At 35.6% G+C, this 14565-nt stretch overlaps 1 protein-coding gene across 9 annotated transcripts in view; it reads left to right on the forward strand.

The window, feature by feature from the left end:
- Nucleotides 1-14565, forward strand: part of VPS13B (vacuolar protein sorting 13 homolog B) — a 781052-nt gene that overhangs the window by 566172 nt on the left and 200315 nt on the right. For all 9 annotated transcript variants that reach the window (XM_044743909.2, XM_044743903.2, XM_044743908.2 and 6 more), the window contains one exon: nucleotides 5955-6642. In XM_044743909.2, coding sequence (XP_044599844.2) covers nucleotides 5955-6642 — 688 coding nt within the window. The remainder of the gene's footprint in view (nucleotides 1-5954; nucleotides 6643-14565) is intronic.

Below are 14565 nucleotides of genomic sequence, written 5' to 3' on the forward strand. Positions count from 1 at the left end.
ATAAGAGGATGGAAAAATATGCAGATATGTTCATGTTTGGTGTATAGTTAAGGTTTCCTTAAAAAGACAGAGAAATTAAAAGAAATCATGTGAATTAACATACTGGAATAAATGCTGAATTATCCTTTGTTGTCAGCCATCAAAACAAAAATTGTGTTTGTTTTAGCCCTTGCTAATTCTCAAGAGGTTGGTTTCCAGGTATTTTTCTTTAAAATTTAAATAGCCATTTATTTGCAGCATTTTTATTAATGAGAATGACTTTTTCATGTACTCATAAAAATGTTGATATGGCCAAACAAGAAGTTTCAATCAATCAAGTTTATCTTTCTCCATTCTAAAATGCTACTGAAGGACGTCTAATTAATGTCATTTGAAATTATTTTAATGCATCTTTGGTATTGTCACATATTCAAGTGTGGTTTTAGCCACAACTCCTGAAATACTTTGGTTCTTACCAGACTCCAGGGTGAGCTAGTAAATTTACCTATCTCGATACATTCAAAGGAGGAATTAGCTACAGTTCCCTAGCTACTAGTACGGCTTTCAGCGCCTTTTCCATGGTGGCTCTATCTGTGCCATACATGGCTGTGAAAGGATGGGAAAATGCGCTGAAATGATCTAAGAAGTAAACTATCAACTTGACATGTTTTCCTAGCTATTGAAAACCTTCTCATATTGAAACTCATTGATAGTGAAACTGTAGAATTCCTCTGATTTACGTACCATCTGGTTGTGCTCAAGGCTTTAAAGCTGTTATCTCTGCATAAAATTTCAGAGTCCTAAACTTTTTTCTTCACCAAACTATCCATTTTTAAGCCACAAATATTTTTCCCGCTCTTTCAGATTTTATCTAAAAGTATATTTTAACAGTATTTAAATAGGTCTTAAACAATAACAATTTATCTTGATAGATGGCATGGTGTGTTTTTTCATTTTATTTTAATTAGCCATTGTGGAACCAAATTCCCTTTTGTTTTAGTCTTTTGAATATTGTTTAATTATAGTTATCATGCCAGATATCTTAAAGGTTATTTTACCAATACAGTTTCTTTTAACATAACCCATATGGAATCAATAGCCCAGTTTCCTAAAGTGAATGCTTGGAAAATCTTACATTCATATGTTAAGAGTACACATCCTTTCCTCATTAGTTGGAAAGTACAGGGATTTTGGCACAGGTTCTGTGTGGAAGCATTGTGCAGCTTTTATATGGATTTTGTTTTTAGCCTTTGATGACACTGTTTAGAATAGGAAGTATCTAATAAGTAAAGCATTTTGTCTCAAGTGCTGCCAGTGTGTTTAATATATGCCTGGAGGTCTGAAACATTATCTTCTTCACTACAGTAATATGCATTTAATTCTCTGAAAGGAGAAGGTCAAACTTTTAAAAGGGACGCAAAGTACATTTTCAAACAGAATAATTTAAAACATATGGAAGAGGGGACCAGAGTAATGTACAGTTGGTTTTTATGGTTTAATCATGATCATGTTAATGCACACCAGTAGCTAATTAAAGAAAACTTTTATTGTTCATTTTAAATGAGTTAGGTAAAGAGTAGGAGAGCTGATGTAACAGCACTGCCCAGAGATACACGTTTCTTCTGCAGTCACTAAGAGCTAGCAGACACTGCTATTTTGACAACTTAAATGATTAGTCCCCTTGGACAGTAATAAAGCAAAAGTTATTTTCAGAGTTTGTACTTTGTGAACTTTTCTTTCCACAAAGAAATAGTAAATTGATGCCCAAGTTTAGAGTTTAGCACATATAATTAATTATAAAACTTCTCTCAATAGCAGGCCAGATACTCTTCAATATAATAGATGAATCTGCAGTAGACTGGTGACAAACCAGTGGGTTTTTAATATGTCTGAAAAATCACCAGCTTATTTATTTCAGTTCTACGAATAGTGTGGAAGCTTAGAAAAGTGGAGGAAATGTTTGTTTTTAACCCAATTTTTAGAATTTAGTTTTCTAGTGTGGGGAAAGTTGTTTTGTTTTGTTTTTCCTTTCAGTAAGGGTCAGAGTCTTTCATCTCTGGGTCATTGATTCAAATTCCATTCTGCTCAGTAGTGACTAGAATTAGTTACCATCTGACTTCTGTTCAGTAACCCACATGACCTGAGCTGATAGCTGCCATCCTGCCCCTGCTGGTTATTTATATCTCAAAATTGGGCCACTTGACATTCACTAGAGTCTAATGTGTCACTCTCAACAAGGAATAGGGCTGGACAACTAAATTTCTTTATCTTTACCTACAGGTATTTGGTTTTGTCACGTTAACACCAAAGGGGGAAACAATTCACTTCAAAGAAGGAGAAGCTAGATTTTAAATACAAATATGTAAATCAGAAGAAAATATAATGCTCCGTGCATGTAAAATATAGTCTCATATAGTTAATTGTGGTTGCCTCTACTGATTGAGAGAATAAAACTAGTTGAGTTCTTGATTTGAGCTTTGCCATTGAACTCACCCTAAAGGATTTTTTTAGTTATGCTGTATACAGATATTTAGTTTATAATGCCTCAAAATGTGAGCAATAAGTCCTAGACTACTTCTGTACTTGATTTTATTATTTTTTCACATATTACTTGATAATTCCTAGTTGGTAATAGATTTGGAGGTATATTTGAAATTTTTATAATAGGAATAACTGAAAGCTTTAAAATTAAACTGTCATTTTGATAATTGCCTTAATTTATTTTACTGAATTTTTAAATTAAATATGTTTATTCATTTATTCAGTCAGCACACAGTTATTGAAATCTACTATATAACAAGCGGTATAATGTGTGCTAGGAATAGTAATGGCATTCCCTCTTACCCATAGCCTACTAGCTGTCTGACCTTGGACCTGTTGTTTAATCTCTCCAAGCTTCAGTTTCTTCAGCTATAAAATGGAGGTAACAGTACTCCCTTGAAAGGACTGCCACACTTAGTAAAGAAAATGTGTGTAATGTGCTAACAATGTTTGGCAAATAATAAACATACTCAGTGGTATCTTATTTTTTTAATCTTCAGTTGCTCGCAATCTCTGAGACAGAGCACAGTGTGAAAATGCTATAATAATATTAGTTTGTTATAAAAGCACAGAAGCTGGAAAGACTAAGCACCATGTGGAAGGGTTGAAGAAGTCTTCACAGAGAACGTGACTTCTTTCTTTAACTTACCCTTTGTTGAGTGCCTACTGTGTGTGTTCAATACGTTAACTAATTTGATGCTGCAGGAACTCTGTGGGTTGGGTATTAATGTCCCTAATGTGAGGATGAGAACCCATCAGAGACTGAGAGAATTGCTTGAAGTGTGATCAAGCCCCCAAGGTGGAGGATGCAGATCAGTAAAAAGTCCATGCATGTGTCTCGAAAGACCTTAAAGAGTACAGTATACGGGGAAGTCTGTGTCCATGTATATTTGCACATTAGCAATCGTGTATTTCTAGTCTGCAGAGCAATTTTTTTCATTTAATGTTGTATCAGAAACTAGCATATCATCAAACATTTATGGAACTTCTCTTCAGTGTAGCAGGCACTACACTACTCTTTAGTGATACTCAGAAGCAAAATGATATGGCCCAGTACCTCCAGCAGCCCTTCACCTGGTAAAAGAGACACACATAACAGCTGCCCATTTTTGGGTATTTACTATATGTCAGGCACTGTGCTGACTTCTTTAGGTAGATTAGTTCATTGAATCCTCATACTAACCCTTTCAGGTTGGATTTATTATCTGTATTTTATACGTGAGATTATGTAGCCTTCAAGAGGTTTAATTTGTCCAAAATGATACAATTAGAAAGTGTTAGACTTGACCCCATCTCTGTCTGACTCCAAAGGCTATAGGTTATTTTAACACTATCTGATACTACCACCACAAAACATTTTATAGAAAATAAAACATACTAAAATAGAAGTATGAGTAAAGTACTAGGATCACCAAGAAGTAAAAGAGTGTGAGAGAACACTTCTCAGACAAGTGTCGTTTGTTCTGAGTTTTGATAGATAGCTAAATGGTTGCCAGCTACAGCAAGCTCAGAAGAGGTGCTCCAGGCAGGGAAGTGGTATAGTATAGATAGAGGTGTTTTAAAAAAGGTGGTATCTTCACAGAACACAGACAAGTTGTTTTTGTTTCAAATAGCTAATGATGGATTTTTCTAACAACAATGTATCTTCCTCAACAACTTTAAATCAATTAACAAATGTTATTTGAAAAATTTTAATGACAGATCATTGTCTTGAATTATTTAACAGTCCTTTAACACTTTCACAAGAAACCTATAATAATTTGTAGCATGTGGGAAAATGATACTATATTTACCAATCAAATTAAGGAAGAGCCTGAAAAATGATAAGCAATACCTAGTACTTTGGGGAATATTTTTCCATTGCTGGTGGTAATATAAATTAGTGTAGCATTTTTGGAAAGGTGTTGGAGATTTTCCATAACCTTAAACTTTTTCATACCATTTACCTAGTAATTCCACTTCTGGGAGCCTGTCCTAAGGAAATATTATTAGATGTTTGTCATAGATGTTTGTTGGCAAAAATTAAAAATTTGAATGTCCAATTATATGGAAATAGCTGAAAAAATTGTTTCTAACACTAAATGAAATATTATACATCTTTTTAAAATGACATTTATGAAGAGTATATTAGTATGTAAAAAGGGTTACAGATTTGTCTCTACAGTATGATTATAACCATAAAGGGGTGAGGGCGGAGGGAACCTATGTGCAGGTAGATAAAAAAGACTAAAAGGAAATGCACTAAAATATTACCATTGATTATGTTTGGTGATAAGATGGGAGTTGGGGGGATTTTGGTTTTTTCTCAGAGTTTCCGTGGTTTCTTTAGTGAATCTGTATTACTACTTCAAGAAAAAAACAAGTGAAAGATCTAGGTCTTAAACAGCAAACTGATGGTTAGGAGACCTAAGAAAGGGGGAGAGCAAAGAATCAAACTGGAGATTGTGGAGTTGTGCTGCCAAAATGATCATAACTTCCACTGTTACCACGTTGTTCTTTGTTCCCTACATAGGGAGTCATTGATGGGAAATTTTGAGAACTAATAGCCTTTAGTGTACAAAGGAAAAATCCACCTTCAAGGACTTTAATTACTTATGTTTTGCTTGATCACTTACATTTACCGTTGTTTCAAACCTATTGTACTAGAGGAAAATAAACATCAGTTTGAATGGCATACAATTATTGTAGATTACTTTTCTTTGTCCTTCATAATTTAGGACTACTGAGTTTTCCTTCTCTTTCTTACTATCCAAAACCTGAAAATCAATTTTATAATGATAAAGGTAAACAATGTAAACTACTCCTACTTAAAATATAATTTCAACTAATAGTAATCATGATTTGGAAACAGTTTATTGTACTACTTGGAAAATCACTGTAAAGAATGCTAATTAGTATAATTCTTTAAAGAGGCATTTTTTTAATTATACATTACTTTGTATTAGTCCAAAGAAAGTCTGACACTCAAAAGTAATTTTAAAGATAGAAATGCACATTTGAGGGGTCAGCTCCGTGGCTGAGTGGTTGAGTTCGCGCACTGTGCTTCAGCGGCCCAGGGTTTCACCAGTTTGAATCCTGGGCGCGGACATGGCACCACTCATCAAGCCATGCTGAGGCGGCATCCCACATACCACAACTAGAAGGACCCACAACTAAAAATATGCAACTGTGTACCTGGGGGCTTTGGGAGAAAAAAGTAAAAATAAAATCTTTAAAAGAATTTTAAAAAGAAATGCACATTTGATGCTTTTTCCCAAGTATTTCCTTGGCATTTTAATATGAATAATTTTCTTGAATGGACACCTACTTTGTTTTTATGATTACCGTGTTACAGGTTATACTAGACCCATTTTTAACATATTTGCATAACATCATTTATACAGTAATACTGGGAATGTAACTAGTTTAAAATATTTTATAATTTTTCCTTACAGATTTCTAAGCAAGAGCAGAAAAAAATGGATACGTTTGATGGAAGCATGGCTGAAACCTCATCTCGGTACAGTGGTGCTCAAGATAGTGGAATTGGCAGTGACAGCGTTAAAATCAGAATAGTGCAAATAGAGCAGCACAGTGGTACCAGTCAGCATCGCATTGCCCGTCCTTCACGCCAATCATCAATTGTAAAAAATCTGAATTTTATTCCTTTTGACATATTTATTACTGCAAGTAGAATCTCACTAATGACCTATTCCTGTACAGCCTTGCCCAAGTCGAAATCACAAGAACAGAAGGATAACGAAAAAATAGGCAAGAGTTCGTTAAATCTCCCAGAAGTTGATGCAGATGTTGCTAAGCCCAGCCAGGCATGTATTTCCACGGTAACAGCAGAAGATCTCTTAAGCAGTAGCGTATCTTTTCCTTCAGGGAAAAAATTAGGGGTCATCTCTCTTCAAAGTCTTCATGCATCCACAAGGTCATCTGCTAGACAGGCACTTGGTATAACGATTGTTCGGCAGCCTGGACGAAGAGGAACTGGTGACTTGCAGCTAGAACCGTTTTTGTACTTTATTGTATCCCAACCTTCTTTGCTTCTGAGTTGTCATCACAGAAAGCAACGAGTGGAAATATCCATTTTTGATGCTGTGCTTAAAGGGGTCGCCTCTGACTACAAATGCACAGGTAAGAGCAAATTTACTGGAATGCTAATAATTATTACTACATATTAAATGTTATTCCCGAAGTTTCAAGATTGGTCAAACAGAAAACAGCTGGCAGACCAGGCAAGACTTCTTTTCTGTATAGAATATGTAAATATGTAAAGTTCATGTCCCACAGCTGAATCGTGTTTAAGTAAAGTTTGAAATGTATCAAGGTTTAGCCTTAGCATTTTTACCGTGCCTCTGAATATTTTTTTTTTTCGGGAGCTGAATGAAACAGGGACTCTTTCTGGACAATAGAAATGCTTAACAATTTCCAATGATTGGGAAGCAAAGCTTTTTTTCATATTATTGGCCCACAGGTATACTTTCCAGGTTTATGCATTAGCAGTTTAGATTAAAAAAATAAAAACTTTAGAAAATGAAGTTTGTTTCGATATTCTTTTGATTTAATCATCTTGCTGTAGGAGCATGATACTAAATGTATTTGAGAAGGTTTATTAGTAAAGTAAGATGATGTAAAGATTTTTATACATCTACAACAAACACATTTATTAGTGGTATTGGCCAACTGACTCTTGTTGCCCCACCCATACGTTCCTTATAACCAGAGAGCATCCATTATACTAATTCTATTGAACTTCTTCTGAGACTAGGAAAGTGATCAGGGGTTCAGATTTAAGACATACTAGCTATTAAGTAACAAGGGCTAATGGAAACAGGGTCAAACAAAGGATAGAGACCTTTTCCCTGAGTTAGTGGAGAATTAGAGATTTGGCCAGAAAGACTGCAGAGGATAGATGGGTCATCTAAGACTTGGCATTGGCAGCCGGCCCTAGCAAGCTCAGGTATAATGCAGGCATTTAATTGCTATCAGGTGATCCCACCTAGCAGATGGAAGCCAGCAGTGAGGCATTTGGAGAATTTGTCCAATCTGGAAGTCAGGCTGGTTCATTCTTGGCATTAAGGAGAACCATTTTACACAGCAGACTCCTGGAGAGTAGGTGGCAGGTGTGAGGATCAGGATTTAGCCTAAGGAAGTAGGATCAAAGGAGCCCTTGGCTCTTGCTGAGGTATACTGCAAGTCTTGTGCTTTAGAAAGGAGTAACTGGCCAGTTGCTAAGGAGGAGTAACCTGGGGTTACCTCCTAGACTGCCTGCTGGCCCTGTCTCCATTGGTGTGCTGGAACTGGCTCACACTGACTCTCAAGAGCCAACTGTTAAATTTTTAAGAACTTTGAAAGACAGCTGTTAAACCACTGGTAGTTTAAATTGGCCATAGTGTGAATATTTACGCCACAGATATTGGCAAATGCTATCAATCAGCTCTCCTATTCTGAGAGTTAAATATTTACCAGTAACCACTGCCTCCCTTCCCCAAACATGTTCTCATTTATCAGTGCCTGCAATAAAATAGGTACTTTAGGAGCACTGGAGATGGGAGTGGTGCTGAGGTAGTTGATGTTATATGATTGAAGGACTCATGGCTGTATACCTGATAACTGTTACAGGGTCTGCTTAGCATTGGCCAAAACTAGGTGCAGGATTGGGAGAACAAATCTTAATTCCAAACCCCTCTTTAAGTTCTTTTGGCTGCAGTCACTTTATACGTGGGTGGCTTCAGTGGCCTCTATTAAGAAATATTGATACGAAGTTCAGCAAAGTTATCAGGGCTCATGTGAAAGATGCGTATTTGAATTATAATCATTTCCTAGATTGAAATAATAAAGTACTTTTGTTTAATAAAAAATCCTTCTTTGTAGACCAATGTGGAACCTAATTTCAGTAGATGAAACTTAGAGTGAAAGCAATGGGCCAGATTCAATATAGAGGATTACATGTGGAAGGAAAAAGGATTACATACTTTCTTTTTTTTTAATATTTATTTATTTGTTTTATTGCAGTAACATTGGATTATAACATTATATAGCTTTCAGATGTACATTGTAATATATTTCGAATTCTGTGTAGATTACATCATGTTCACCACCCAAAAACTAATTATACTCCATCACCTCGCATGTGAGCCTAATCACCCCTTTTGCCCTCCCCCCTCCCCCCTTCCCCTATGGTAACCATCAATCCAGTCTCTGTGCCTATGTGTTTGTTTGTCATTGTTTTTGTCTTCTGCTTATGAGTGAGATCATATGATACACGACTTTCTCTCTCTGACGTATTTCACTTAGCATAATACCCTCAAGGTCCATCCGTGTTGTCACAAATGGCCAGATTTCATCATTTCTTATGGCTGAGTAGTATTCCATTGTGTATATATACCACATCTTCTGTATCCATTCGTCCCTTGATGGGCACCTAGGTTGCTTCCAAGTCTTGGCTGTTGTGAATAATGCTGCAGTGAACATAGGGGCGCATGTATCTTTATGCATTTGTGTTTTCAAGTTCTTTGGATAAATACCCAGCAGTGGAATCATATGGTAGATCTATTCTTAATTTCCTGAGGATACTGCATACTGCTTTCCATAGTGGCTGCACCAGTTTGCACTCCCACCAGCAGTCTACAAGGGTTCCCTTCTCTCCACATCCTCTCCAACACTTGTTGTTTCCTGTCTTGTTAATTATAGCCATTCTGACCAGATTGAGGTGATAGCTCATTGTAGTTTTGATTGGCATTTCCCTGACAGCTAATGATGTTGAGCATCTTTTGCTATGCCTGTTGGCCATCCATATATCTTCTTTGGGGAAATCTCTGTTCAAATATTTTGCCCATTTCCTAATTGGTTTGTTGGTTTTCTTGTTGTTGAGCTGTATGAGTTCTTTGTATATTTTGGATAATAACACCTCATCTGAGATATGGTTTGCCATATCTTCTCCCAATTGTTAGGTTGTCTTTTCGTTTTGTTGATGGTTTCCTTTGCTGTGCAGAAGCTTTTTAGTTTGATGTAGTCCTATTTGTTCATTTTGTTTGTTTGTTTCCCTTGCCCAGTCAGACATGGTACTTGAAAATATGCTGCTAAGACCAATGTCAAAGAGTGTACTGCTTATGTTTTCTTCTAGAAGTTTCATGGTTTCGGGTCTTACATTCAAGTCTTTCATCCATTTTGAGTTGATTTTTCTGCATGGTGTAAGGGAATGGTCTACCTTCATTCTTTTGCATGTGGCTGTCCAGTTTTCCCAACACCATTTATTGAAGACTCTCCTTTCTCCATTGTATGTTCTTGGCTCCCTTGTCGAATATTAGCTGTCCATAAATGTGTGGGTTTATTTCTGGGCTCTTGATTCTGTCCCATTGATCTGTGTGTCTGTTTTTGTGCCAGTACCATGCTGTTTTGGTTACGCTGGCTTTGTAGTATATTTTGAAATCAGGGAGTGTGATACCTCCAGCTTTGTTCTCTTTCCTCAGAATTCCTTTGGCTATTTGGGGTCTTTTGTTGTTCCATATAAATTTTAGGATTCTTTGTTCTGTTTCTGTGAAACATGTTGTTGGAACTTTGATATGGATTGCGTTGAATCTATAGATTGCTTTAGGAAGTATGGACATTTTGACTATGTTAATTTTCCAATCCAAGAGCACAGAATCTCTTTCCATTTCTTTGTGTTTTCTTCAACAATGTTTTGTAATTTTCCATGTACAGATCTTTCACCTCTTTGGTTAAGTTTATTCCCAGGTATTTTATTCTTTTTGTTGCAATTGTAAATGGGATTGTATTCTTAATTTCTCTTTCTGCTACTTCGTTATTAGTGTATATAAACGCAACCAATTTTTGTATGTTGATTTTGTATCCCGCAATTTGACTGTATTCATTTGTTATTTCTAAAAGTTTTTTAGTGGATTCTGCACCAGTTTGCACTCCCACCAGCAGTCTACAAGGGTTCCCTTCTCTCCACATCCTCTCCAACACTTGTTGTTTCCTGTCTTGTTAATTATAGCCATTCTGGTTTTCTATATATAAAATCATGTCGTCTGCAAAGAGTGACAGTTTCACTTCTTCTTTTCCAATGTGGATCCCTTTTATTTCTTTTTCTTGCCTGATTGCTCTGGCTAGGACTTCCAATACTATGTTAAATAAGAGTGGTGACAGTGGGCATCCTTGTCTAGTTCCTGTTCTTAGCAGGATAGCTTTCAGTTTTTCTCCATTGAGAATGATATTAGCTGTGGGGTTTGTCATATATGGCCTTTATTATGTTGAGGTATTTTCCTTCTATACCCATTTTATTTAGAGTTTTTGTCATAAATGGGTGTTGTATCTTGTCAAATGCTCTCTCTGCGTCTATTGATATGATCATGTGATTTTTATTATTCATTTTATTAATGTGATGTATCACATTGATAGATTTGTGAATGTTGAACCTTCACTGCATCCCTGAAATGAAACCCACTTGATCATGATGTTTGATCTTTTTAATGTAGTGTTGTATTCAATTTACTATTATTCTGTTGAGGATTTTTGCATCGCTGTTCATAGGTGATATTGGCCTGTAATCTTCTTTTTTTTGTGTTGTCGTCGTCTGGTTTTGATATCAGAATAATGTTGGCTTCGTAGAATGAGTTAGGAAGCCTCCCCCTCCTCTTCAATTTTTTGGAAGAGTTTGAGAAGGATAGGTATTAAGTCTTCTTTGAATGTTTGGTAGACTTCATCAGGGAAGCCATCTGGTCCTGGACTTTTATTTTTTGGGAGGTTTTGATTGCTGTTTTGATCTCCTTACTGGTGATTGGTCTATTCAAATTTTCTACTTCTTCTTGGTCCAGTTTTGGAAGGTTCTATGTTTCTAAGAATTTATCCATTTCTGCTAGATTATCCAATTTGTTGGTGTATAGCTTTTCATAGTATTCTCTTATTATCTTTTGTATGTCTGAGGTGTCCATTGTAATTTTTCCTCTTCTTCTGATTTTATTTCTTTGAGCCTTCTCTCTTTTTTTTCTTGGTGAGTCTAGCTAAGGGTTTGTCAATTTTGTTTATCTTTTCAAAGAACCAGCTCTTGGTTTCATTAATTTTTTCTATTGTTTCATTAGTCTCTATTTTGTTTATTTCTGCTCTGATTTTTATTATTCCCTTCCTTCTGCTGATTTTGGGCTTGCTTTGATCTTCTTTTTCCAGTACCTTTAGATGCGCTGTTAGATTCTTTATTTGGGATTTTTCTTCTTTGTTGAGGTAGACCTGAATTGCTATAAACTTCCAAACAACTTTTGCTGTATCCCATAGATTTTGGCATGTCGTATTTTCATTTTCATTTGTCTCCAGGATTTTTTGATTTCTCCTTTGAGTTCTTCATTGACCCAATCATTGTTCAGTAGCATTTTGTTTAATCTCCACATTTTTGTGGCTTTTCTGGTTTTCTTCCTGTAGTTGATTTCTAGTTTCATACCTTTGTGGTCAGAAAAGATGCATGGTATTATTTCAATCTTCTTAAATTTATTGAGACTCACTTTGTGGGCTAATATGTGATCCATCCTGGAGAATGTTCCATGTGTATTTGAAAAGAATGTGTATTCTGTGGTTTTTAGATGGAATGTTCCATATATATCCACTAAGTCTATCTGGTCAAACGCGTCGTTTAAGGCCAGTGTTTCCTTATTGATCTTCTGTTTGGATCCACTGGTGTAAGTGGAGTGTTAAAGTCTCCTACTATTATTGTGTTACTGTCTATTTCTCCTTTTATGTCTGTTAATAATTGCTTTATATATTTAGGTGCTCCTATGTTGGGTGCATAGATATTTACAAGTGTTATACCTTCTTGCTGTATTGTTCCCTTTATCATTATGTAGTGCCCTTCTTTGCCTCTTGTTACACTTTTTGTTTCAAAGTCTATTTTGTCTGATATAAGTATTGCTACCCCTGCTTTCTTTTCTTTGCCATTTGCATGGTGTATTTTTTTCCATCCTTTTACTTTCGGCTTGTGAGTATCTTAAAGTCTGAAGTGTGTCTCTTGTATGCAGCATATATATGGGTTCTTGTTTTTTCATCCAATTGGCCACCCTATTCCTTTTGATTGGAGCATTTAGTCCATTGACATTTAAAGTAGCTATTGATAAATATGTGTTTATTGCCATTTTGTTACTGTTTTTTCTGGGTGCTTTAGTAGTTCTTCTTTTTCCTTTCTTTTTCTCTTGCTCTCTTCCCTTGTGGTTTGATGGCTTTCTTTAGTAATATCTTTGATTTCTTTTGTCTTACTCATTTTCTTACTTATTATAGGTTTCTGATTTGTGATTACTGTGAGGATCCTATATAATATTCTATGTATATAACAGTCTATATTGAGTCGATAGACTCTTTAGCTTGACCTCTTTCTTAAAGCTCTGCTTTTTCACTCTCCTCCTCCCACATTTTATGTTTTTTAAATCATATCTAATCTCTTGTTTTGTGTGTGTATATCCATTACCCTCTTATTATTGAAATAGGTAATTTTAGTATCAAGTTTTATCATTCTGTAATTTGGAATTCATCTCTGCACACTCACCTTTCTAAAAATATTTAAACTATACTGCTTTGTCCTCAGGGAGTTGACATTTGTAAGCCACTACCTTATCAGATTAAAATGTATTTTGGGGCCAGCCCAGTGGCCTAGTGGTTAAGTTCACATTCTCCGCTTTGGTGGCCTGGGGTTTGCAAGTTCAGATCCCAGGCACAGACCTACACACTGCTCATCAAGCCATGCTGTGATGGTGTCCCACATACAAAACAGAGGAAATTGTCACAGATGTTAGCTCAGGGATAATCTTACTCAAGCAAAAGGAGGAAGATTAGCAACCGATGTTAGCTCAGGGCCAATTTTCCTCGCCAAAAAAAAAAATTATTTCGACTTCTTTTAAAGATGCAACTTTTCTTTTGATCTTCTAGTGGAGCACTAATTAGTTTATTCAATGTTTTAAATACATAAATTTTATTAAATGTTAATGAAGTTATTTTTTTGAAAACTGATCTGGGAGATTTCTGTTTTAAATTGGTCCACCTGAATGAACTATCCAAGTCCCATTACCAATTTATTTACGCAGAAACACTTCATGTAGCACTTTTCCGTCCTGAGGAAAGCACTGTTCCATATCCAGGATTCTTTTGAAGCCCTGAAATAGTAAATGTGTGAGTAAGAAAAGGAGTAAAATATGAATGGCTATAATGTTAATATTCATGAGGATGAGGAGCAATAAGCTGGAGGTGGCCAGTTCCATTTCTGGATTCTAAAGTGACAGAGAAGTCATTGCAATGTCTTAACTGGAGAGATGAAAAAGGGGCATTGCCATGAAGCTAACTTTCTAAGAAAGATCAAGGAAAAGTTAAAGGCATCATAAGTTAAAAGTGAAATAAGTGACATATTATGTCCTTCTGCAGTGTTCATACTTTTTGTCTTGATACTAAAATTAGTCCTTTTCTGTAAGGTAATTCAAGTGGCAGCCAACCAATACTAGTTTTAGCATATGTGTGCATCTCAATGATTGCCTTAATTCATCATTTCACATGCGCCTGAGGTTGTTATAGAGATAATGGATTGTATTTTTGAGAGGAGAAAAACATTTTATTGAAAAAAAATTTCTAGCACAACGTGGCTTGTAGTTGTTTACTGTTGTCTATGCAAGTCATAAACCATTATTACATGTGCTCATGTTCCTTTGTATGGAAATCATATATAACAAAAAATAAACAAAGGATTTTTGTTTCACTCTTTGAAAAGACATCCTATTCAGAGGATAGTTTTCAAAAAAAATCTTAATTCTTATATAAAAATAAGATAAACATGTCAAAGATTTTATTAAACTCATTAATTAATAAAGGAACCAGTAAGAATGTTAAAAAAGAATTCATACACGGGAAACCTCTAAGGCCCTGCTTATCTCAGAAACTTTGATGCTCTAATTCATTAGGGTCCTAAAAATGGTAAGAGCCACTTGGTCATTTACTTTATTTAGTGTTAAAGCGTGGCTATGGGTGAATCTAGAAAGATGGAAATATTTTTAACATTAAATTATGAAGATTTGGTTTCCTTTGGCATAT

Source organism: Equus asinus, chromosome 12 (genome assembly GCF_041296235.1).
Source record: "Equus asinus isolate D_3611 breed Donkey chromosome 12, EquAss-T2T_v2, whole genome shotgun sequence".
Taxonomy (NCBI): Eukaryota; Metazoa; Chordata; class Mammalia; order Perissodactyla; family Equidae; genus Equus; species Equus asinus.